Here is a 22,307-nt window from a genome sequence, read left to right on the forward strand (position 1 = left end):
AGATGTGCTTAATTCACCATGCCCTATACTGTTAAATGGAATGACCTGAATAGAGGACTGGGCTCCCACCTTGAGACCAGATGGCTTTTTCAGATCTGTGGATTGCTCAGAGGAGGTATTATTTCTCTGCTTTACCGCTGGAACCTCCAAACTGGTCTTCTCACTCTTTCCCTGCTGGCCTACAAAATATTTCTGTTGGCAGACAAATGGAAAAGGAATTTAAAATTTCTGCAACAGGCAACTACAGCCATGATGTTAAAATGATTTGTATATACTACAAAGATCAATGAGAGTAGAGTGGATTCTGGACTATCTCACCAAGTGACACTTGTGAGGATACAAGACTGTGAGGCGTACACAGTTCTCTGCAGCACAGGGGCTCCGCAGGGAACAGTTCTGGCTCCCTTCCTCTTCACTCTCAACACTGCAGACTTCACACACCACTCGGCCAACTGCCATCTACAAAAGTTCTCTGACGATTCTGCAACTGTCAGCCTCATCACAGATGAGGATGACAGGGAATACAGAGAACTGATCCAAGGCTTTGTGGGCAGGTGCTTTTTGTGCAGTTTACTTATTTTACGTACTTATATATTTATATAGATATATTGCTGTGTACTTTATTTTTTTCTACAGATGATTCCTGTTTGCGCTATCCTTTTGCTGCTGTAAATGACAATAACAGTTGCTGTCTGTCTCCAGATAGCTTCTGGTTGGTTGTTTTGTTGGCAGTGTCCTTCTTTGTCACTTGAGCAGCCTTGTGAGTTTTCTCAGCATTCTGCAGATGATGTGTGGAGGAGTGCTATTATTATGCAGACAAAGACAGTGTGATTTTAGTCTATTTCCAACAGCACTATAATTAACCGCTGTATTTCTTGAATAGAAATGTTTGTGTACTTGGGATGTGGAATCTGCCCAACTTAAAGTTCAATCTACCATACTTAACTAAATACCCATGCTGCTGTCAAACCAAACATTTGCAGGTATTTGCCTTTGCTGGAAAGGAGACTCTGACCGATTGTTGAACCTCGGATTCAGGAAAAAGCAATGCGTATTCTGTTCTGGCCATGGAACAGAGGACCAGCTGGGATCGTGGGAGTTTGCCCATCCACCCTAAATGTGTTTTGTGGACTTGGAGAAGGCTTACGATTGTGTCCCTTGGGGAGTCTTGTAGGGGGTACTGCAGGATTAAGGGGTACCTGGGTCGCTGCTACGAGCCATCCGGTCCCTGTATGACCAAAGTGAGGGCTGCGTCCGCATACTTGGCATAAAGTCAAACACGTTCTCGATGGGTGTTGACCCCTGCCAGGGTTGTCCCTTGTCACCAATCCTGTTTGTGATATTCATGGACAGGATCTCGAGGCACAGACCGGGGGAGGAAGGGGTCTAGTCTGGGAACCTCAGAATTGCATCTCTGCTTTTTGCAGATGATGTGGTTCTGTTGGCTTAATCACAATGTAACATCCAGCATGCAGCAGAGGGTGAAGCAGTTGGGATGAGGGTCAGCACCTCCAAATCTTAGGCCATGGTTCTCTGCCAGAAACTGGCGGATTGCCCCCTCCTGGTTGGGACAGAGTTACTGCCTCAAGTGAGAGAGTTCAAGGATCTCAGGTCTTGTTCAATAGTGAGAATGGAATGGAGCATGAGATGGATTGGCGCTTTGGTGTGGCATCTGCAGTGATTCAGGTGCAGGGCTGGACTATCATGGTGAAACTGAATTGGAAGGCAAAGCTTTTGATCTACTGGTCCATCGACGTCCCAACCCTCACCTATGTTCATGAGCTCTAGGTAGTGACCAAACGAATGAGATCAGGTATACAAGCAGTGGAAATGAGTTTCCTCTGTGGGGTGGTTGGGTTAAGCCTTAGAGATAGGGTGAGGAGCACAGACATCCAGAGGGAGCTCGGAGTAGAGCCAGAGCCATGTCTTTCAAACAAGTAGTCCCTACCACTCACCTCTTCAGGAGAATATTTATTTCAAAATGATTATTGTTGCTCAAGCAGTTTATACAAATATTGACACAGTTTGCTTAACATGTTCATTAAATGCCTTATTTTGTGTATAAGAGAGTGAGAGATCAAGACTGTGTGTGGGGAGGAGTAGCGCTCCCTCTAAGGTGTTCAATTATTTATGCGTGCTTGCATCCATGGTGTGGTTTGCTCTTTTTTTTGACACATTTTTACAGAACACACTGAACTGCAACTGCGTGACAAAGTACCTAACACGTTTTTGACTACATGAAAGGTAATATCGTTATTTGTTGTGCTATTTGTTGTTAAGATCTCTGCTCCATTGCAATGCTGACCTTGATCCTGCTGATCTGTAGAATTCCTTTAATTAACAAAACACCCAAAACTCAATCGGTATGGGCAGATACAGCTTCTTTCTGAACTTGTCAGAGGACTGAACTCTCCTTGCTAGCAACCCCACAAGTCCGCATGTACTGGACTGAACTTGATCTGGACTGTATTGGTACATCAACAGTGGTGCTTGTTTGCCTGTTGGGCTACTTAATACCCTGAGGAACTGACCTGAACATATTATATGTTTTTCACTGTACATATTTTCATACTCACGTGTTTCATTTTTTTTGGTTTGCTGTTGTGATAGTTTATGGTGTCTGTTGCTTGTTTCTTTTTCTTTTCTCTCTTTCTTTGCACTGGAACTGAGCCACCAGGCTGTACCAAAACAGTTTCCAATAATAATAATAAAGTATCAAGTACCAGCATCAAGTATCAAACCTTGTGTCATAGGCACGTGCATACACAATAAGAGCAATGACTAGAGGGCAACGTTTCACACATACTGATTTATTTCCTACAATAGCAACACTGACTGCTACATATTGATTTTCTTTCTGTCTTTTTTTACCACTTAAGCCAGTAAAATAAATTGTTTGAAAATATGCCACTACAGCTCTGTCTGCAGTCACCACTTTGTAGCCTTGCTCATCAGTGTCCCACCCACAGCACTATCTGATTGGTTACACATCACAACTAATAGCCAGTTAACACTGAAACACTGAAGGCTGCTGTTCTGCTGATGGGAATGTCATATGTATGGATGTAGGTATTACTGTATTCGCTGTATTACCTACGCTGAAGTTGCAAAAAACAAGAAGAGGGCGAGAGATGGCACTTGGACAAGGTGAGATATGTGACCCTATATTTATAAAACTGCAGGACACCAGGAAATTTTATACACTAGATGCATATATTGTGAACCTGCCTATGTGCATTCAGCCTGCTCTGGACCCTTTCATGGCTTTTGGTAAAGGGGGCTGCAGTTTTCTGAGGCCTCCTGCCTGCTGCGTTTGGCCAGCTGGGTTCTGCTTCTGGCTTCACTGTTGAGTGTGGCTGCTCCACTCTGTTCCTTTCGTCAGGCTTCATCTGATGACACAACAGTGACACTCTGTGGCCGACTGTGATAGTGCATCACGGGCTCAAAGCACATAATGTACAAAAAGCATTCAACACTGCATTACCTTATTGGGTTTGCAGTTGTTCTTTACAGGTTTTTGAGAGGTTTCTAAGTTTAATTTAGAAACAAAATACAAGTTTGATGACATTATTTTTTTTAACTATCCAGTTAGTGTTACTAGCCTTTATTGTACAAAACATTTAGTGATGTAAAGATATTTGATGACTTCTTCGCTCACCAGGTCTTGGCAGAGAGTTGATTTTTTGAGTGGGCATCATCAGCATTTCAGAAACTGACAGTTTGCCCCAGTTCATAGATCTGCAATTTGAACAATGATGTACACTCTATACACACACATACTGTATCAACACAAATTCACAACATTAACAATCAGAGCATTGGCTACTCTGATGGCAGCAGATTCTTCACAATGCTTACATGTTTCTCCCAGTTGTGGGTTGGGTGTCAGGCACAAAACTGGGCTCTGTAAGTAAATATATCAGTGGTGGGTTCAAGAGTCGTAAGAATTATAGTGTAGCTGTACTTTCAGATTGAGCTTAAGTGTACAGCGAGTCACTACAGTGATACAATACCCAGAGACTGTTTCTCTCCCTGTCCAGCTGGAACCACTTGTGCTGCTTTTGCCAGTGGTATGTTCTGTACGACAAGCAGAGACGACAGGTGCAACAGAATGACACATGTTGTGTAAATATATCTTTTACACCAAATCATACCTGACAGGTTGTGACAGGTAAAGTTCACCTTGTCTGTCACTTGAACGAACCATCTCCAGAGAAGGCTTCCCCTTATCCCTGGCTGAAGTGTCTAAAAGGAAAAGAAGAGAATACATTACAGCTGAGAGCTCAATCAACATGCCTTGCTTTAATCCATCTCTGTGAAAATTAAGAATGTAAAAAAAAGAATAATAAAAATGATCTTAGTTTCATTTATTGAAATCTTTTCCTAGTAGGATGTTTCCTCCCCAACTACAGGGCACAGTTATGCACTCTTGAAACATGAAGCCCTGCACTAAGACACATAATAAAAGAATCTTTTAAAGCATATAAGTGTTTGTATATTGTGCAATTAACCCTGTATTCACCAAATTATATCAAAATATATGAACAAATGAACAATAAAAATGCAGCACAAACACATCTGTGATACCACTGAAAATAAGCTGAAACTTCAAAACTGTTTTGGGTGCATTTTAATTATTTTTTATTATTTAAATTTAACCTATTTTAAATGTTTAGACTGTAAACTGCTGATACAATGAACATAATATTGGTCTTGATAACTTCCTACTTCACGATATAACAGCAGAGAGGGAACTAGCACAGTGCACACTTCCTCCTCCACTGCTGCTGATGAAGGTGGTCAACTCTGAAATCCTCATCTTGGTTAGGGTCACCATCTGGATGGAAAACCAAAATGACTGTCTGTGAATCCTTTTTGTGGACCACATAAATGATCAATTTAAATGTGAAACTAAAATGATGACCAGTATGGATTCATTGTCTTCACTGTCAGCAGTTCCTTGGTAGAGATTATACAGGTCAGGAAAAGGGTTGAACCTGATATGTTTGGTTCCCTTGCTCTTTACGCCCCCTACTGGCCTTGACTGTCACATGCATAAATTTACAGCAGAATTGCAAACACCAATTGTACTTTTTGAGTGATATATTGTTGAGTGTTTTTATGCAGCCATAACACAGAATGACAGAAGACCATAGAAATAGCCAACTGTGATATACTGAAGCGTGCCCCCACTCAGGATTACCACCAAAAATAAAAAAGGAAAAATAACAAAGTGGCAAGAGCTTACCTGCCCAGTGACTACCTAGTCAGGGTGCTCAAAACTAACTAAACTTGTGATATTGGGTTTTATAAATACAACCGATTGATTGAATTGAGTAATTCTTCTCCTGTCTCCCTGCATCCCATTCAAGTTCAGAAACTTGCGACAGTCCTGAAATTACACACATTTATATTAAATTCTATGTAGCTGAACTCCTCTTGTAATATTATTACGATACATAACCACTGTAGTGCAAATCATGTACATGCAAATGAGAGGCAAAGGTGATGCACTTGTACCATCTCAAACTCAGAATCACTGATCTTGACAAAGGTGCTGGCCACATGCTCCATGCTGAACCACAGATGGGCCAGCTCCTTCCTCTGGTCAGGAGCTGCCATTCTGCACAATGCCTCCACCAGGGCTGTCTGCAAGTCGTAATCTGACACAAACAAAGTGTGTTGTAGATCTTTGTGTCTATGGTAGGCTATGTATGGTTCTTGGTGAAAAGAGATGATACTATTCATAAAAGATACTTATCCGACCAGCTAGCTTGATCCTGTAGAAATGTAATGAACAAGAAAAGTTTATAGTGTGTGGATACAGAACAAAATGAGTAACAATAATCCTTACTATAAGGAAACTACCAGGACATATATGATGTCCGAGGCCTCCTGTGATGATAGGATCTTCCTCTCTTTCTTGAGCTCCACTGGGATTTTGTCCAGAAGTAAGTTAAATTTGCGAATTGCCTGTTAGAACATTATTAGCAAGTGAATTTATGAGCAAACACTCAAATCACAGTTTTTAATGCAGCTCCAAAGTAGAGCTTAAAAGTAAAAGTGGTTATTAAAAACATTTCAAACCTCTTTTTGGATCAGGATGTAGATACTGGGGTCTACTGCCAACTGACCAACAGGGTACAGGAAGGAGTCTGTGATTTTGTAAGTTCCTGCAAAAAAACATATGTTGCTGCAATTGTGAAAGTCTTTTCTTATAAGATTCATCATGAAAGTTGATGTTGTTTTAAGAAGCTAGTTTTGTATGATAAATGGTCATTAGGGGAGACCGGGGTAAGATGAGCCACTTTTCATATTCAGGATCACTACATCAAGGCTATTATAGTTTTGTTGCTAACTAATATATGTGCATATATTTCAGGATGTTGTGCATCCCTACAAACAAATAGAATGAGTGTAAACATAACTGTTTTGATAATAAAGCATGTCCAAAAAAAGTGGTCTCATGGCACAACTTACCCCGTGTCTGGGTTAAATTGAGCATAGCAGTGGGGTAAGTTGAGCCATCTCCCTCCTTCCCTCCCCCTGCCCTCCCTCCTACCCCCCTTCCCCCCACCTCACCTTCTCTCCTCTCCCTGCCTCCCTGGGTTAAGATATTCCAGTTATACATGTCTGTACTGAATTAGACGCTTCTTTAAATCTATGTGTATTTTTATTTATAATACAAAATTCAACAGGTACAAATCTTTTTTTTTTAATTATTATTGCATATAACAACTTCAGAACATTTTAACATAGGCCTGAGAATGCCTTAAAGTGCGCTTAGCAAGAGAACCTTAACAGCTGTGTTTTTGGAAAGAAAACACTGAACTAAATCCGTAGACATGAATCCTAGTTTGGTGTCCTTGCTAACAGGAGGGCCAGTTGTAGAAATGAAGGTATCATAATAATTTGAACTTGTTTATTAACACATTTGAGCATTCTGAACCGAAACTCTCATTCTCTCATCATCCTTCCTCTATATGTCCTCCTTCATCCTCTCTAAACTCCTCCCTCCATCTTACTCTCGTTCCATCCACCCCCCTCCCTCCTTCCATCCATATCCCACCTGCCCCTTTACTCAATATCCCACCTGTCCAGGTTGCAGGGGAATACAAACTGCTGGGACTCTGAGGTCTGGGGAGTTTTGTGATTACATCGCTTCTTGGGAAGAATCCCTCATCTTTCTCCTTGAAAGTAAAGCTTGGTTTACCATATCCACCGTTGCCTCTTTTCAGAAACTTATGGCTCAACTTACCCCTGTTCAAATTGCTCAACTTACCCCATAGCTACCATATTGACTATATTAGCCCCCACAGCTAATGGTGCACTTTCATGCTAGCTGTACTACCTCATTTTGTAGTTAATAGATACCACAATTGATGTATAAAACAAATTAAAAATGATCTATTTTGGTCTAAACACAATCCCCATGAAACTTATGATAGACTAAATTCACTTTCATGAGTGAGAAATGCTTTTTAGGACATAAATCTTTAACCACTTAACTCATGTGGTTCTTTCCTTCACAGACTCCATAAAATGATGGCTTCCTCCTAAATATTTGGTCACATGCTCAATTTTATTTACAGTTTCCTAGCAACAAGGGGTGGCTCAACTTACCCTTTGGCTCAACTTACCCTAGTCTTCCCTATGGTCCAGCTTAATCTGTTCCCACAATACTTTTTGTCTCAAAAGACTACCTGATTTGATACCCTCAAAATTGCAATTTTTACACTAGTGTGTGGAGAATTTAATACTCTCCTATTTGTAGAACAACCATAGAAACTCAAGGGTAACATCCCACAAAATAAAGTAATTACTTAAGAGTTACAGCGTTATCTTTTGTACTAAATTACTAAACTATTATTTGCTTAAATCCCTCAACAGGCTTATAAGGGACAGGCCTTTACCTCATTTTACATAGAACTTAATGTTGCTCAGCTAAGATGGGAAATACAATCAGATTGGTCCGGTATAAATATTACTTAAAAATTGGGTATGTTAGTTATTAACCTAATTAGGCAGTCTGTCTATCAATAGGCAGTTGATTTAACACTCCATAACTGGCTTAGTAGATGGGATTTTCGAATTGTTAACTTAACGTTAACAAGATATGGTACGTTAACTTACATTAGCTAGCTAACCAGTGAATAGCTGACCTTATCACATTTGTCAGAACTTGTATCTAACATTTCCGTTCTACACAAAATTTTACCTTAACTGTTCCAATGTTACTTATAACTAACTAATGTTCAAAATATTGTCCCATTAATGGCTTTACGACTCCATAGTTTGCCCTGGGAAAAGAAACGTTAGCTTAAAGATAACTGCTTCTAACTTCACCGGTCTTTCTCTTAAAGGTGAAACCTGGTTGAAACATGTCTGTCAGGGTTTCTGTGTGTACTTTATATGAAGCAGGTAACTGTCCAGTGAGCAACTGTGCTGGAGAGTACATTAAGAGCAAGTCCCAATTTTCTTAATGATGAAACAACAATTATTTTGTTAGTATTCAGTCACTACATTTCCCATGAGTCTTTACACTTCTTGAGAACTGTTCTTGTTACAGTAAGTACATGTGGTGATAACCATATTTATATTAGTGGAAAACAAGCAAAAAAACCTATGTTTTAGAGTACTTTGTCACTAATTATACAACAGTTAGTTCCGGCCCTGCAATCTGATTGGCCGAGAGACAGTAAAACCGTGATGATATTGGAGTACAACATCACGGTTATTTCACTGTGTATATATCACTCCGCCTCACAGCTGATTGCAATCAACAATCAAATCAAAACTGACGGTTAGTGTCAGATCAGCAGTTGCGTTGTAGGCTAATTAATTCATCCACTGTCAAACAGCCAAAAATATGGATTTATTTCCTAAAATAAGTTTTGAATTGAACTATGAATGGTCATCAGAGGAAGATGAGGGAGAGGAGAAGCTGAATCCATCTGAGCACACATCCAGGTTTGTCTGTGTTTCATCAGCGGAGCTCAATGACTTGGAGAAAAGCAACATACTGTCAGATCAGAAGGCAGAGTTGGTTGTGCCTGTGAAGTGACAGTCCACCATGCAGTCACCACAGACTTATTTCACTAGCTGCACAATTAATGGAAACGTGCAGATAAATGTGTATAAAGAGTAAGTGCCTGGCGCACCATGTCTGCGTTACATAGCAACGGTGACAGCGGAGTCCTGAGGGAACTATTTTTGTTGGCGGAAGACAAATAAAATGCTTAAATTATCTATTTTGTCCTCATTTTTCAGCATTTCTTAATCAGCCTTGCTTATTTAACTGTTGAACTGTTGTATAAAAGCAATATCACACTCGAGCTTGTGGTGTTGCCTGCGGCCTCGTGCCTACGACCGAATCACAGCCGTGACGATATCACAGTACAACATCAGTCCCTCTCGTGTGATATTGCTTAAGTATACATTATATTTAGAACATTTTTTCAGGAAGACTAAGTGAAAGCTATGAGAAACCCTACTGAGTCACAGAAGTGGGTAGAAGATAGCCAGGAGAGCAGGTAGAACTTCAAATAAGAATATAAATGACACTACTATAACGTTAAATAATGATAATAAAGCTGAACATTTTGTGGAATTGTGCTTTATTGTTAAACAAAATACGCATTATTTTCTGATTCATCAAAATTGTATCTATTGCGTGGTTGTGGCATTTGGTTTGACAACATTTGACTCAAAAATAAACTCTGAATACAGAGCAAAATGGTTCAGCAGACCAAATTCCTGCTTTGTATAAACCTAGTTTAGGGTCAGTTACCCAACAGTGGACTTAAGTGCATTAATTTCACTGAATATTTATGCAACATTCGTGGGTGTTACTTCCATTTGATGTGCCCACTTAAAGTGCATTTTTTAAAGTAGCCAGGAAAATCAACTCACAGAGTGCAATTTACAAGAAAGATAACACAAAAGTAAGATAATGGCACCAAAGTTGGCATCAGGTAGAAGCACATTAGGGTTTGTGTTGCTGACACTGGCTACGTCTGTAGAGTTGACAGTTTACCTTGAATCTTGCTTCAAAGAAATCTTTTGTTAGTCTAACAAAATCAACATTTTATATCACAATGAAGTTCTGCATATTTAATTGGTCTTTCTGACAACTGTCATAAAGTGCTCTAAATAGGCCTCATCTACCCTTTTTTAGTCAACATCCTTTTTAGTAAGCGTCTTAAATGAAGTGCACCATGCTGTCCTCGCATTCTTTGGGCACAGCGAGCTTGTAGTTATGGCAGACTAACTTATAATTCTCTCCATCATTGTTGTCCCAGTATTCAGCCCCACAGACTGTGTATCGGATGGCAAACTGCAACACTGCCCCTGGCTGTAGGAATGGAGGAACAGGCAGGTGGAAACGAAATGTATCACAACTGAACTGGCCCCCTCCTCCTTCCCAGGTCTTGGTGATGGTGGACACCCAAGAAGCTTTAGTTTCTGAGCAGCTCTTCCAGTCTGTAAACGAATAGCGGGCTGTGACATCTTTCTCAAAGTCCAAGTTCATGACCTGGGTGATTCCCATGACACCCAGCTCAAAACACAAGACTCTTTCCAGACACACTTTCTGCGCATGGAGGCGATGCAGGAATCCTTCCTGGTCACCGGGTTGTTGATTAAAAACCGGCTTCAAGTATGGCAAAGATATCTCAAGATGCTTTCCATCTGCCAACTCTGCATCCATCAGCAATCTGAAGGCAACATGATGTGGTATAAATGGATCCTCTCCAGATTTAAAAAGCTTGACGTCCTCCAGGTCGAGCCCCAAAGAGTCAACAAATCGTACGCCAACATTTCTACATTTCTTGTGTGTGGTGGAAGGCAGAGAGTGTGACCGTTGTCGGATGATGGGTTTAGGTATGGGTTCACAGGAGAGACTGCGGCGGAACTCTTGTTCCTTTGGCACAGAGACTCTGGGGCTTGGGGGGCGGATTGGAACTGGCTTCTTGACTGCATTAGGTTTGTCAGCTTGAAGCATTTGAGTCAGGTTAATAATCATACGGGGTCTTGAGACACTGCTGCATGAGCTGGACGCCTCCTCCTTTGCAGGGGGAATCCTCTCATGTCCAATGAACCACCCTTTATCCATGTTCTGTGGGAACAGCTGTCCTGCACACCTGCAAAGAAAGTTGTGAAACATAGTATCAGGTTGCTTTCATCCCTTAAACACTCTTACCTAAAGCACAATGACCCAGTTATAACACCAGTGTACTCTTTTTTACATAAAAATGTGTGATATTGTGATACAAATTTTAAAAGAACAGCAATTTTTTGTGAATTAACAAAACATAAACACAGCAGCATATAAAGTGGGCGTGTTCTCTGAGAGTATGTGCGTAAATGCACACAGCCGATTCCGTCCTCTCTATGCACACATACAGTGTTACACAAACTGCCTTTAATACGCTTCCAGAATATTAGACATTGACATCACCTCACCATGTAAAGAAATGGAGCGTTAGTTACACCTAAGCTGCAGGGTGTAGCCCAAGCTAGATCCTCCATTTGAAGTAGTATTTATTAGAGCTGCGCGTTTCCGTGCGTCACGGGGTCTCCGCTATAGGCCACAATCACGTAACCCGATCTGTAACTAGTAACCAGCTTCACAACTCCAAAAGACACATGCATGATTGTGTCGTGTCCTCGATGGAGATCGGCTAACGAGAGCGCAGTTAACAGGAAGCTTGAAACGGACCAGACAGCCCAGACGTTACATGGGAGATTGAGTGATTTGAGATGAGCAGTTGCGTTTGAGTGCATTGTTTTTAGCTTGTTTTCGCAAACACCGTGTTGGCTTCTTCGACACATGCCTTTAACATTATTTATCAATATGAAGTTGCATTATTTAAGAGTGTTTGCGGATTACGTTATAAAGAGCCACTGGTATGTTTTACTCCAAGTCCCATGATGCACCGCTGAGCCCACTCCGACACAAGCGGTGAGCCAGTAAGCAGCAGGTAAACAAACCTATCTGACTGGGACGGCGAGCCAAACAAAGCGTATGCGCCGTTTGACCGCCTTGCATTTTTAATGGCGAACAGGATGACAGTCGAAAAGGAGACACGTCTGCTGTCACCTCGTCATTGAAAATAACTGCCGGAATTTTAATTCACCAGAGAGGCGAGACGACGGCAACAGAGAAGGACGCGTTTAACCTGCAACGACTGTCGACATCTGCGCATGATGCATTGCAGCACTTTTGAGAAAATGGGTGTTTTTAGCCTCATTCTCAGGATAGAATATCTGATCCGAGATGTCGGTTGGGTTCTTTAGCTACCGTGTCGTCTGATTGTGCTGGAGTCGAAACAACAATCCCCTCTGGCGACCTGCACCATGGGGCCCATCATGCAGGAGCGCACAGCATCCACGACACTGAAACGCGTCGTTTCCAAAGAGAAGATTCGGGTAAAATACACTGAAAACAGCGGGCCAGTAACCAGGTGGGCCTCATTTTAATGTCACACATCCAAGGCTAAATCAAATTTGTTATGTTTTGTCTCATGTGGATAAGAGGCGAGCCTGACAACACATTATCATGTTTCCACAGTTCAAAGAAAGGTAACAAGATGAAGAAAGCAGTGGGCCAGATGAAAAATGGCCTCCCCAGCCCAGGTCAGGATAAGGACACAGTGACAGCAGTGCAGAAGGTGAGTGAATGCCATCACGGTCAATTAAAGAGAGACAATGTCAACATCATGGTCACAGGAGAAGACAGTGATGCAGCATGTGTTGCTTCACAGAACTCAAGACATGAATAATCAATTTCCGTATTGATTGTCTTTCAGGGTGCACAGTCAAAAGGTGGCAGGGTCAAATCTGGCTCCACACGCAACACAAGCAAACTCTCCAGGTATGTCTGATGAGGAGTTTGCATTCTCACTGACTGCTTCCCTTCAAGTACAGTAAATCCCTAAATCCCCACCAGCTTTTCCTAACACTCATCTGTCTCCTTACAGCCCTGAAGAAGATGGAGATTTGAGACCTCAGCTTCGCAAACATTTATCCGTGCACAGGAAAGAGGAGCAGCGCGAAAATAAACGGGTGTCACAGTGCAGCAACGAGCTACACCCGAATCGTGGGGGGATGGGGAAAAATCGGCGAGCCCTCTCCCTGCCTCTCTCCCCAATATCAGGGCTGCGACACACGCCATCACAGCCCCTTACACGCTCCCCAGCCCCCACCCCTGAGGCGCTACAGCAGCAGTACAACCAGAAGGATGATGACACTGACAGTGCCAGTGATCTGTCAGACTCTGAGAGGCTGCCTGTGCTGCCCTCTCCCTGCACCCCCTGCACCCCTCCTCACCTTAACCTCCGGGCAGAGGTCATCAACACTAATGACTTTCCGCCGGACTTCCCAGGACCACATGGGGCTGTGTGTGATGAGGATGAGAGTGAGAAACCCAGCTACAGCTACCCAGACTTTCTGCCTCCTCCCTTCAATAGCTGGAGCCTGAGACAGCTGGCGGTGTTTCTTCACACGGAGGGCCGTGGGGCCCCCCGGCCCAAGCCTGTAGGCCACTTGGAGAAGTACCTGGAGAGGCTGCTGCAGCTGGAGTGGCTCCAGATCCAAACAGTGCAAGCGGAGAGCAGCCGTCCGCCTGGGACTCGCTCAAGGCCACAGGGCTTCCCTTCTGCCACCACCGCTCACCCCCCCAGGCCTCACACAGCTCCACCATCCCGACTCAACTCCCCTAAAGGGCTGCGGCACAGCCAGCGAGCCTTCCCATTTGCACCTGTCAACAACCCCCCATCCCCTGCTTCAACCCAGCAACAGCACTCCCGCTTTCCAGTTTGCCCTCACTGTCACATTCGCTACCCGTTGTGCAATGGAAGCTGCTCTGCCTATGCCTACCAGCGTCACTCAAGGCTCAGCCCGCTGCTTGAGCGCAGAGCCAAACCTGGAGCACCAGCAAAGAGGAGCAGCAGCGAGACCCGGGCGACCTCAACAGAAGGCCGGAGCCCTGGAGGACAAGGTGGAGGAGCCCAGACCCCAGTTAGCCCCTCAGCTGGAAGGAGTCACCTCAGGCACATGCAGGCCGCAGGCAACGCCCGAAAGCAACAACAGGAATCTGGAACTAACGCAAACAGCAGAGGTCAAGTGAGAAAAAGCCGAATCAGAGCTAACTCTGAGACAGATGTGAAAAAGGAGCCTTGTGGGAGTAAAACAGCTGGTGCAGAGAAACGGGTCTTTGCTGCGAGTAAGAGAGAGGTCATCACCTCCAAGAGGGTAGAGAAGGACTGGCAGAGGATGGAGGCGGTGGGTCAAGCCTCGAAAACTGCCATGAAGAGAGCAGCTAAAGAGCCGCAGTCTCTCTCCAAAGCTCCACTTGGTAATAAGCAGAATGGCAAAACAAAAAATGTGCACTTTGTTGCGAAGTAACCCCTATAAACCTACAGTATACTGCTTTATTAGCGATTACCTGGTACAGGAGCTTGAACCTATGCCTGCTTTCTGTGTACTCTGTGTAATACTAACATGTTGTAACTGTTGTACAGCGGTCTAAATCAGTCAGTGGCATACTGCCTTCAAAAGGTCACAACTAACAACAGGTTGAGCAGCTAGAGTAGAGATAAAAACAGCAATGATTTAAAAATATGACACTTAAATAGAACAGAATTCTACACGCTGTATTTCATCTCAAATGTACAGTAGGTATACAGTCATAATGTTAGACTGTGTTTTGACAGGAGGCTCGTTATGACCTGGAGCACTACTAGGATTTAAACACAGCTTTTATGTAAATTGAACTCTGCTGCACTGCACATCATCATCTCTCAGTATACTACTAATAGGCATAAAATAAGCATCTACTCTACCACTGGACAGCTTTCAGCATAAGTAAACCATCGTGAAGTTTGACAGAGATCATTACATTTTAGTCAGCCAATACAACCATAGCCGTTACTAGTGGAGTCTGTGATGTTGGAATGTATTTGTTTTCAATGCTCTTACTTTACTCGATGTTGCATTTTATATTTTCTTTGGTGCCTCATGTTTTTGAGACATATGTTCTGTTAAAGCATCTTTTGGCTGAGAAGAAGGAGGCACAATAACTGGTGGTGTACTGCAGTGATGTAATTTGTTTGACATATATCTGTGCAATGGTTTAACATTTTTGGTTCCAAGGGCTTTTCATGTTTGAACAGCTTGAATTGTAGTCTATGATAATATACTGTATTTTGCATAGAGCTGAGCTCTTTCTATCATTGAAGACAGTGTAATGTTTGCTACGAATGTAAATGCATATTTTTCCAAATTTTATATACCATAGTTATATTTATGAAAAGTGTCGTGGTTGACTTGTAATCATCATTGTCATTATTCTGTTTACATCGTCACGCACAAAAACAAAAATATTTAGTCAAAGAGCTGAATGTAACTTAATGTCCTCTGTGCTGTACCATTGGCCATCCCTGTGATTCAATGGAATTCCAACACAACATAGCTGTTAACGCTGGTAATGTCATACATATCACCTCCATATCACACTGCATACTTGAAGTCTTTAGAAGATTGTGTTTACATTAGAGTGTCTTTATCTGTTTGTTGTGATTTACCATGTGCACTTGATTTGTGGAAACACTACATCAGTGTAAATAATGTGATATGTATTCAGATTGCACCTCTTAATAATCCTGTAAAGTATCAAAGCCATAGATAAGGGGCCAGGAGGGGCGGTGTTATTATAAAAATGTACATTATGTCGACACGCACGCAGAAAGATTGTGGTATGTATTTTCTCAATGTTGAATGCAAGTATTTGTAAGGCATAGAAATAAATGTTTTGCACTCAAGAGATATTGACCTACTGGTTATTCTTTGGAGACGCTATCCCAAACTTAACCAGCCTTATACCCCTTTTCGACAGTCATGTGCTGGCTTGGATTTGCTTGGTCCCAGCACAGCAGGGATGTGCATTTCTATTACAATGGGACGACATTCGTGAAGGTGTGTCTTAGTCTCATGATGGCTTGTCTTGAGCGATGATGTTTAAAGGCAGCACTCTGATACATGACTTAAGTCCTGTTAATTTTGTTGCATGTGTTTTTCCATCACACAGCAGGACAGGTAAAGAAAGTTTACCTGTTGGAGGTGAGCTGTTTGCAGAGGTGCAGTAAGAGTCTGTTGTCTGCAGCTCTTCATCAACATCTCACTGTGGCTGTTTCTGATTTTTCTCTTCCTCCCTGCTGTATTATTAGACCTGTCTTTATTAAAGAAAAGGCACTAGCAAAGATAAAAATGAAGTGACAGTGACATGCAGTAACGCATTTCATTCCCTAGGAGAGAAACTCCGAACCACATAGATTCAGTTAGAAGCTACAAAAGTACTGAAAGTTGAACACGGAGACTTTGAAAAACGCCTTCCTCTCTGGTCACCTGCAGACAGAGGTGACTAGAGTCTCACAACACACACGCTTGTTTGTGCGGGGGGAGAATGGAGGTTGTCGAGGGCCCAGCTTTTGGATCTACTTCAGAGAAGGTCCATCTCTGGTGCAGCTTGGCGTGGCCAGTCTTAACTTGCAGTTGAAACACAAATCAGCAACATGGCTTTACTCAGCACAGCCAAGAGTGACAATGGAAGAAAGGTATTAGAGGTCCAGTGTGTAGGATTTAGTGGCATCTAGTGGTGACGTTGCAGAACTGAAATATCTCCTGTGTGCCTAGCCTGTAGAACTACGGTTGCCAATGCATAAAACATGGATGGCCCTATCTAGAGCCCGTGTTTGGGTTGTCTGTTCTGGGCTACTGTAGAACAACATGACGTACTCTGTGGGAGAGGACCTGTTCTGTATGTAGATGGTAATGAATTGTTATTTTCAGGTGAATTCAAACCAATGGGAAAATAGTTATGACTATTATATTACCATTTCTGCCAATAAATTCCCCTAAATCCTACACACCGGCATTTTAACTCTGTAAATGAAAGCACTACACTGTTTTCTGTAGTTTTACAAATGTGGTTTTCATTCATTTGCATATTCAGATTTCATCCTAGGTGCACAGAAAGCTCATTTTGTATGAATTATTACTTATGTTTTTCAGTTATTTGTATTCACTGCCCTCCCCCAGGCACATATACACATACAAATTACTATAATAGTAGGACATAAAAATGATGGGTGTTTTACATCCTCTTCTGGCCTGGAAATGGTTTCAGAAGCCGGCGAAGCTGCTTCTCTCTGTCGTTTACACACCCTGCAACAGAACATGTACACCATACATTTGTTGCAGTTATTAAAGATAAAACAATAAAGGTGTTTCCACGTTTATTTCCATAGTCTTATTTACATGTACTGTTGCACATGCACCTGTTTTACATCTCAATAAGTTTGCATTAACAATGCAGGTTACCTAAGTGCGTGTTGGCAGTGAAACACGAACCGCCAATTGTTTCTAGGTTGACATCCTCTCTATAGACGGGCCCATCGTTCCACATGAGATCATAGCCACCCACCCTCTTCTCCTTGCCAGTCAGCCTAATGAGAAAAAACACACAGTTAATTAGAACGCAACAGCAGCATGGTGGCAAAAGATAAAAGGGAGTCATCTTATCAGCTGTTGTACAGCACTCACCTTGTGATATGAGGGGGACTGTAGCAAATTGTTTATTGTAGCAATAACACAATCTGTTAAAGTACATCTTCCCACCCATGGTTATTACTTTCAAATATACCATAACCCAAGATTATACTTCACAATTTGTATAGAGTGGTGAATATCAATTAAGAATGTGACGTCTATAATGAATGGAGGGGCAGAGAGCTCTTGCATCTTGTTCCCTGATGACAAAAATGCAAACACACAGTGACAGAGACGCCTTTACCTTCCCTCCATATCAATCACGTTCAATGTGTCTTCCAGCAGCCGGCACTTCATCTCGTAATCCTCTTGACTACTGGGTGTGTGCGACGGAGAGGCGTTCACTTCAATTAGCCACCTGCAAAAAGACGGAGGTGATGACATTCACCAAACATGTACTTAGCCTTTTGAGTGGGCATTACACCGACTCAAGAGCACATCCACATCCACAACTGGATTGTTAGGTGAGTACAAGCAATATGTGCACTGGAGAGAGGCACTGTCATTTCTGTGTTTTATAATTTACAGCAGGATTACATCACACCTGCCAACTGTTGAGATACACTGTGCAGATTTATGGTGTTATTCGTACATGTTTATTTATTCAGTCTAACACTAGCAGATTTACTGCTTTGTTCTCAAGCATTCAGGATTGCAAGTAAACCCTGTGCCCTGTTTACTTGTCTGTACATGTGCTTGTCTTTGCTTCATTGTGAGCATGCGTGCCTTAGTGCATGATTGCAAGTAGTGGATATTTGTGGGCGATGATGCATTTTTGCTATGCTTGCAGTGTATGACTGTAGGAGCACTTACGGTTTGAGGTTCTGATCCAGTAGAATGTCGTACCCGTAGAGCTCAAAGCAGTGTTTGTCATTTATAATGACCTTCTGTACACTCTGTAGACTGCGGACAAAGATGTTATCCATCTCTTTAAACAGGGACTCTACCGTCTCTCTGCCGTGCTTTGCAGTCAGGTATCTTCGAAGCTGTTGCATCTGCCACTTACATCCCTGTTTAGGAGGATTAAAGAGGAGATAGAATTGGTTGAAAATATGCAGCGATACAATCTTTGACCCATTCTCTGAGGTTATTGAATTACACACCTTTTCAGGATCATAGTCTGGCGCTGTTTTCTGAACAGCCACATTCGTGAGGTGCATATCTAAAGAGTGGCATTAAGTAGAGTTTGGGAACTTAAGTGACGTAATCATGCTTTCCATGGGGATGTGGATGAAAGGGACAGAATTAGGAACAACAGCCTCAGAAATTGGGTCAAACCGGGCTATTTAAAACTGACTTTGCTTGAATATTTCATTAGACAAAGGCTCAACTTGTTAAGGCATGACTCAGAAACAGAATAACACGAGTGTATTCAAATGAGCAGAGAGAAAGAAAAGGATACACTTGTCATCAATACTGCTGAGGGAGAAGCGGGTGCTTGAGAAGCGGCCAAAGCCATCTCGATACAGCCAGGCCTTTAAGGGAACATACTGAAACACAAACACACATGCACAAACGCTGATTCACACGTACACTTTATATAAAACACTGTGATGTATAAGGTCCAGTACGTACGGATGTGACCAGCACATAGACCCTCAGATCAAATTTCCTGCCTGTGGAGACAAAAAGCAAGCAGAGACATATGTAATTCTATTTTCTCATTAATTCAAAATTTGTATATTTTTATTTTTGTTAATTATTTGTTAGCACATTGGATGGTTTTTAAATTAAACATATATTTTTTGAAATTCAGTTTATTACCATTAATTAGGTAGGGGTTCTCTATATAGCGCTGTGCCACATAGCTTTCCACTTGAGCTGCATCCTTCTGTTCCTCTGAGCGGGTGCCATCCTGTGTAAACACACAGTTATTAATCTGAACATGTGGGTGTGCAGGCAGAATTTCTGTTTTTAGGTTTTTTAATTTGCACCCAATTGCTTGACGAAATAAACACATTACCTTCTTCCAGTCCATGATGTCTTTCAGTTTCCTGAACAGGAAAATGCCTTTCCCTTGAGATTTTGCTACCTAAATGAAAATACCAGTTAATTTTCATGACTGAAATGTAATTGGGTTCTAACTTAAAGGAGAACCATACAATTAAAATATATATATATATATATATATATATATATATATATATATATATATGTTGATATTATGATCTAACACAGTCCAAACATATTAGTAAACATGAATAACTCTGTCCTAGATCCAAAAATATGAGTGCTAAAACTCAAATTTGTGATGCCATCAGGTATAAAGTCTGGAGCTGCTCCACAGGTAATAAATTAGGAAAGATGTTATTGATGACACCGAGAACACCCAGGGGAATGTTCTGAGTATACGAGTACATTTTCAGTTTCATGACTGAAAACATTGCAATAGAATAAAGCTCATTTGGGTATAAAAAAGCAAATATTGAATTAACCTTCCACGGCTACTGGAATAACAAACTGGAATTATTTATTTAGGTGGTGTTCCCCTTTAACTTTAGCTTCTGAGGTCATCCAAATACTACATCAACAATTTTATGGCACTGCATTACGCCTATGGTCTGCTTTAGCTAACCGGCTTCATGATCCAAGTGCTGCCAGGGTTTCTTTTGAATTCCTCTACAAAGAGATGATATTCGCTGGGCAGTGCAAAGGTGCAGGGGAAAAAGTCACATTTGGCTGCCTCCATGCGGCCAACATCCTTTTCGAGAGTTTTCCGGTATCTTTTGAGGTTTTTCACCATGAGGTTCTTGCGAGTCAGCTGTAAAACATAGACACACAGAAACACATTAAAATACTACATGACTTTTGATGATATGAATGATATATGATTATTACTGTTAAAAACTCCAGTGTACAGTCTTGAAGCTAGACAGATGCTGCCTTACCTCATAATGGTTGCGAAAGTGGTTTATCCTTACATGTTCCTCCATGTAGGAATGATCAAAGTTCTCCCTGAGCCAGCCCACATCACACCAGTTAAAGTCCCACTCTCCTTCACTGTGAGAGAAAGAGCAGATACCAGATTCAAGCCACAAATATGACAGAGGGGCTGTTATAATGATGATGAATAGTCAGAGTTACTCACTCTTTGACTTCAATCCAACCTGGCCTTTGGCGCAGGACATCCTGTATGGTGTTCAGCAGGCCACATTTGTAACGCACACAGCTTCTTCCCTCCCTGAGCAGACATTGTAACATAGTCAGTAGTCTGTTAACAGTACTAGTTAACAGCTGTTCATTTGTGACCAACTTACAAACAACACTCACCGCTCCTCACTTTTGTTGTAGTCATATGAGCCTTTGTATCCGGAAGTCTGCAATGGCGAAGACAGCAAAACAACATTTAGCCCCATAGTTTAGGATACAATATTTAATTATACACTTTACACCTGCAATTTTCCTGGTTTGCCAACAGCTAACGTTAGCGTTTGTTAACCCTAAAACCACTACCTTATTCCTTTTAAACAGTTATATGTAGTCTTAAATACAACCCAGCACTACTCTTAATTAACTTAGGGGTACGCATTCATGCTAACTGGAACTTTACTAACAAACTAAGCTAGGGCAGAGTGTTATTTTGTCAGTAAAAAAGCCTACGAGTCAACAAAATGTGTACACGGTGCTTCCTGTTTACCTTATACTTTGACATAGAGGCGCACGCTATGTAATTTTAGAAAAATAGGATAGTACACTAGCGTTATATTAACGTATGCGTAAGTAGCATCCAGTTAGCAGTTAAGCTAGTTAGTCCTAGCAGAGTTTGACAGCCGTTGTCATGGTAACCACATCATCGAGCGACAAAGGGAATGTCCTGATGTGCTTTCCGTAGAGTTCGGAATCCACATATAATCAAATTTGTAGTTTCCTTATTTTTTAAAATAATGTAGAATTCTTAAGATGAATTACAGAAATATGACAACAACAATATATACGTTCATTATAATAAAATAATAAATAAAATAAAACATGTTTCACACAAATATCGACAGCCTTTATCAATTTTAGAAAAAAAAGGGTGAACCCATATTATTTTTCTTTCACTTGACAGATGTGGGTTTGGTCAATATGCTTCTTCAATTATGTTGACATTTTATTTTTTACAATTTTCAAAAAAGAGTTATTACAGTTTTATATTATGCAATTAGTCTTAATCCATCAGATTGTATTACAAATATCAGAACTTTGAGTTTACATTAATAGTAGTGAGTTACCTGTAATAGTAAAGGTACTGGCTTTATAAACATATAATATAAATGCAAAAACGTTACACTCATCATCATCCCACACCTTTACCATAAAATCACCACTAAGTGGCGCCAAAACCTCAGCTAACCCAGAGGAATAGTCCCTTATTTGTGGCAAATTGTCTGTTGATTTCTTTTGGTCTAAAATTGATATTAGAGTTTAATTTCAGATCAAGATATTACACGCTTAACACAGCAACCAACACATCTACTTATTTTCTACTAATCCTTGTGTATTTTCTATTTTAACCCCTCAATTTGTTTGTTTGTTTCAGATATGTGAATGGATTTCTAAGTCGGCAAGAGGCCAAAATGAACCAAACGTGTTTTAACTTTGCAAATGCATAGATTACGTTGATTGTCAACTCCACTCCCTCTTGGATTTATGTGTTAATATTCTGTGACTGCTTTATTCCCATCAGCCTATGTGATAGACCCATGCGATTACCAAAA

General features: G+C 41.4%; 3 protein-coding genes across 4 annotated transcripts; 1 reads left to right on the top strand and 2 right to left on the bottom strand.

Moving 5' to 3' along the window:
• Window positions 1-9,584: 9,584 nt before the first annotated feature.
• On the bottom strand, window positions 9,585-11,726 carry LOC125891806 (protein phosphatase 1 regulatory subunit 3D-like). The gene is made up of 2 exons (XM_049581327.1): window positions 11,464-11,726; window positions 9,585-11,141 (listed from the first exon to the last, which is right to left on the bottom strand). The coding sequence occupies exon 2, from the start codon at window positions 11,111-11,113 to the stop codon at window positions 10,202-10,204; it is 912 nt and encodes a 303-aa protein (XP_049437284.1). The 5' UTR covers window positions 11,114-11,141; window positions 11,464-11,726; the 3' UTR covers window positions 9,585-10,201.
• Window positions 11,727-11,942: 216 nt separating this feature from the next.
• fam217ba (family with sequence similarity 217 member Ba) lies at window positions 11,943-15,811 on the top strand. Its single transcript, XM_049581326.1, has 4 exons — window positions 11,943-12,464; window positions 12,572-12,671; window positions 12,810-12,874; window positions 12,981-15,811. Exons 1-4 carry the CDS (start codon window positions 12,358-12,360, stop codon window positions 14,404-14,406), a joined length of 1,698 nt encoding a protein of 565 aa, XP_049437283.1. The 5' UTR covers window positions 11,943-12,357; the 3' UTR covers window positions 14,407-15,811.
• Window positions 15,812-16,804: 993 nt separating this feature from the next.
• Window positions 16,805-21,366, bottom strand: ttll9 (tubulin tyrosine ligase-like family, member 9). 2 transcript variants are annotated; one of them, XM_049580874.1, is made up of 14 exons: window positions 21,245-21,366; window positions 20,878-20,924; window positions 20,696-20,788; window positions 20,496-20,607; window positions 20,183-20,368; window positions 19,571-19,639; window positions 19,372-19,462; window positions 19,183-19,223; window positions 19,010-19,097; window positions 18,711-18,769; window positions 18,421-18,617; window positions 17,852-17,965; window positions 17,380-17,504; window positions 16,805-17,223 (listed from the first exon to the last, which is right to left on the bottom strand). In XM_049580874.1, the coding sequence occupies exons 1-14, from the start codon at window positions 21,257-21,259 to the stop codon at window positions 17,153-17,155; spliced, it is 1,308 nt and encodes a 435-aa protein (XP_049436831.1). In that variant the 5' UTR covers window positions 21,260-21,366; the 3' UTR covers window positions 16,805-17,152. The 2 variants fall into 2 exon arrangements, with proteins under 2 accessions (XP_049436831.1, XP_049436832.1); XM_049580875.1 differs by lacking the exon at window positions 21,245-21,366 and adding an exon at window positions 21,061-21,112.
• Window positions 21,367-22,307: the final 941 nt, after the last annotated feature.

Source organism: Epinephelus fuscoguttatus, linkage group LG7, assembly GCF_011397635.1.
Source record: "Epinephelus fuscoguttatus linkage group LG7, E.fuscoguttatus.final_Chr_v1".
Taxonomy (NCBI): Eukaryota; Metazoa; Chordata; class Actinopteri; order Perciformes; family Serranidae; genus Epinephelus; species Epinephelus fuscoguttatus.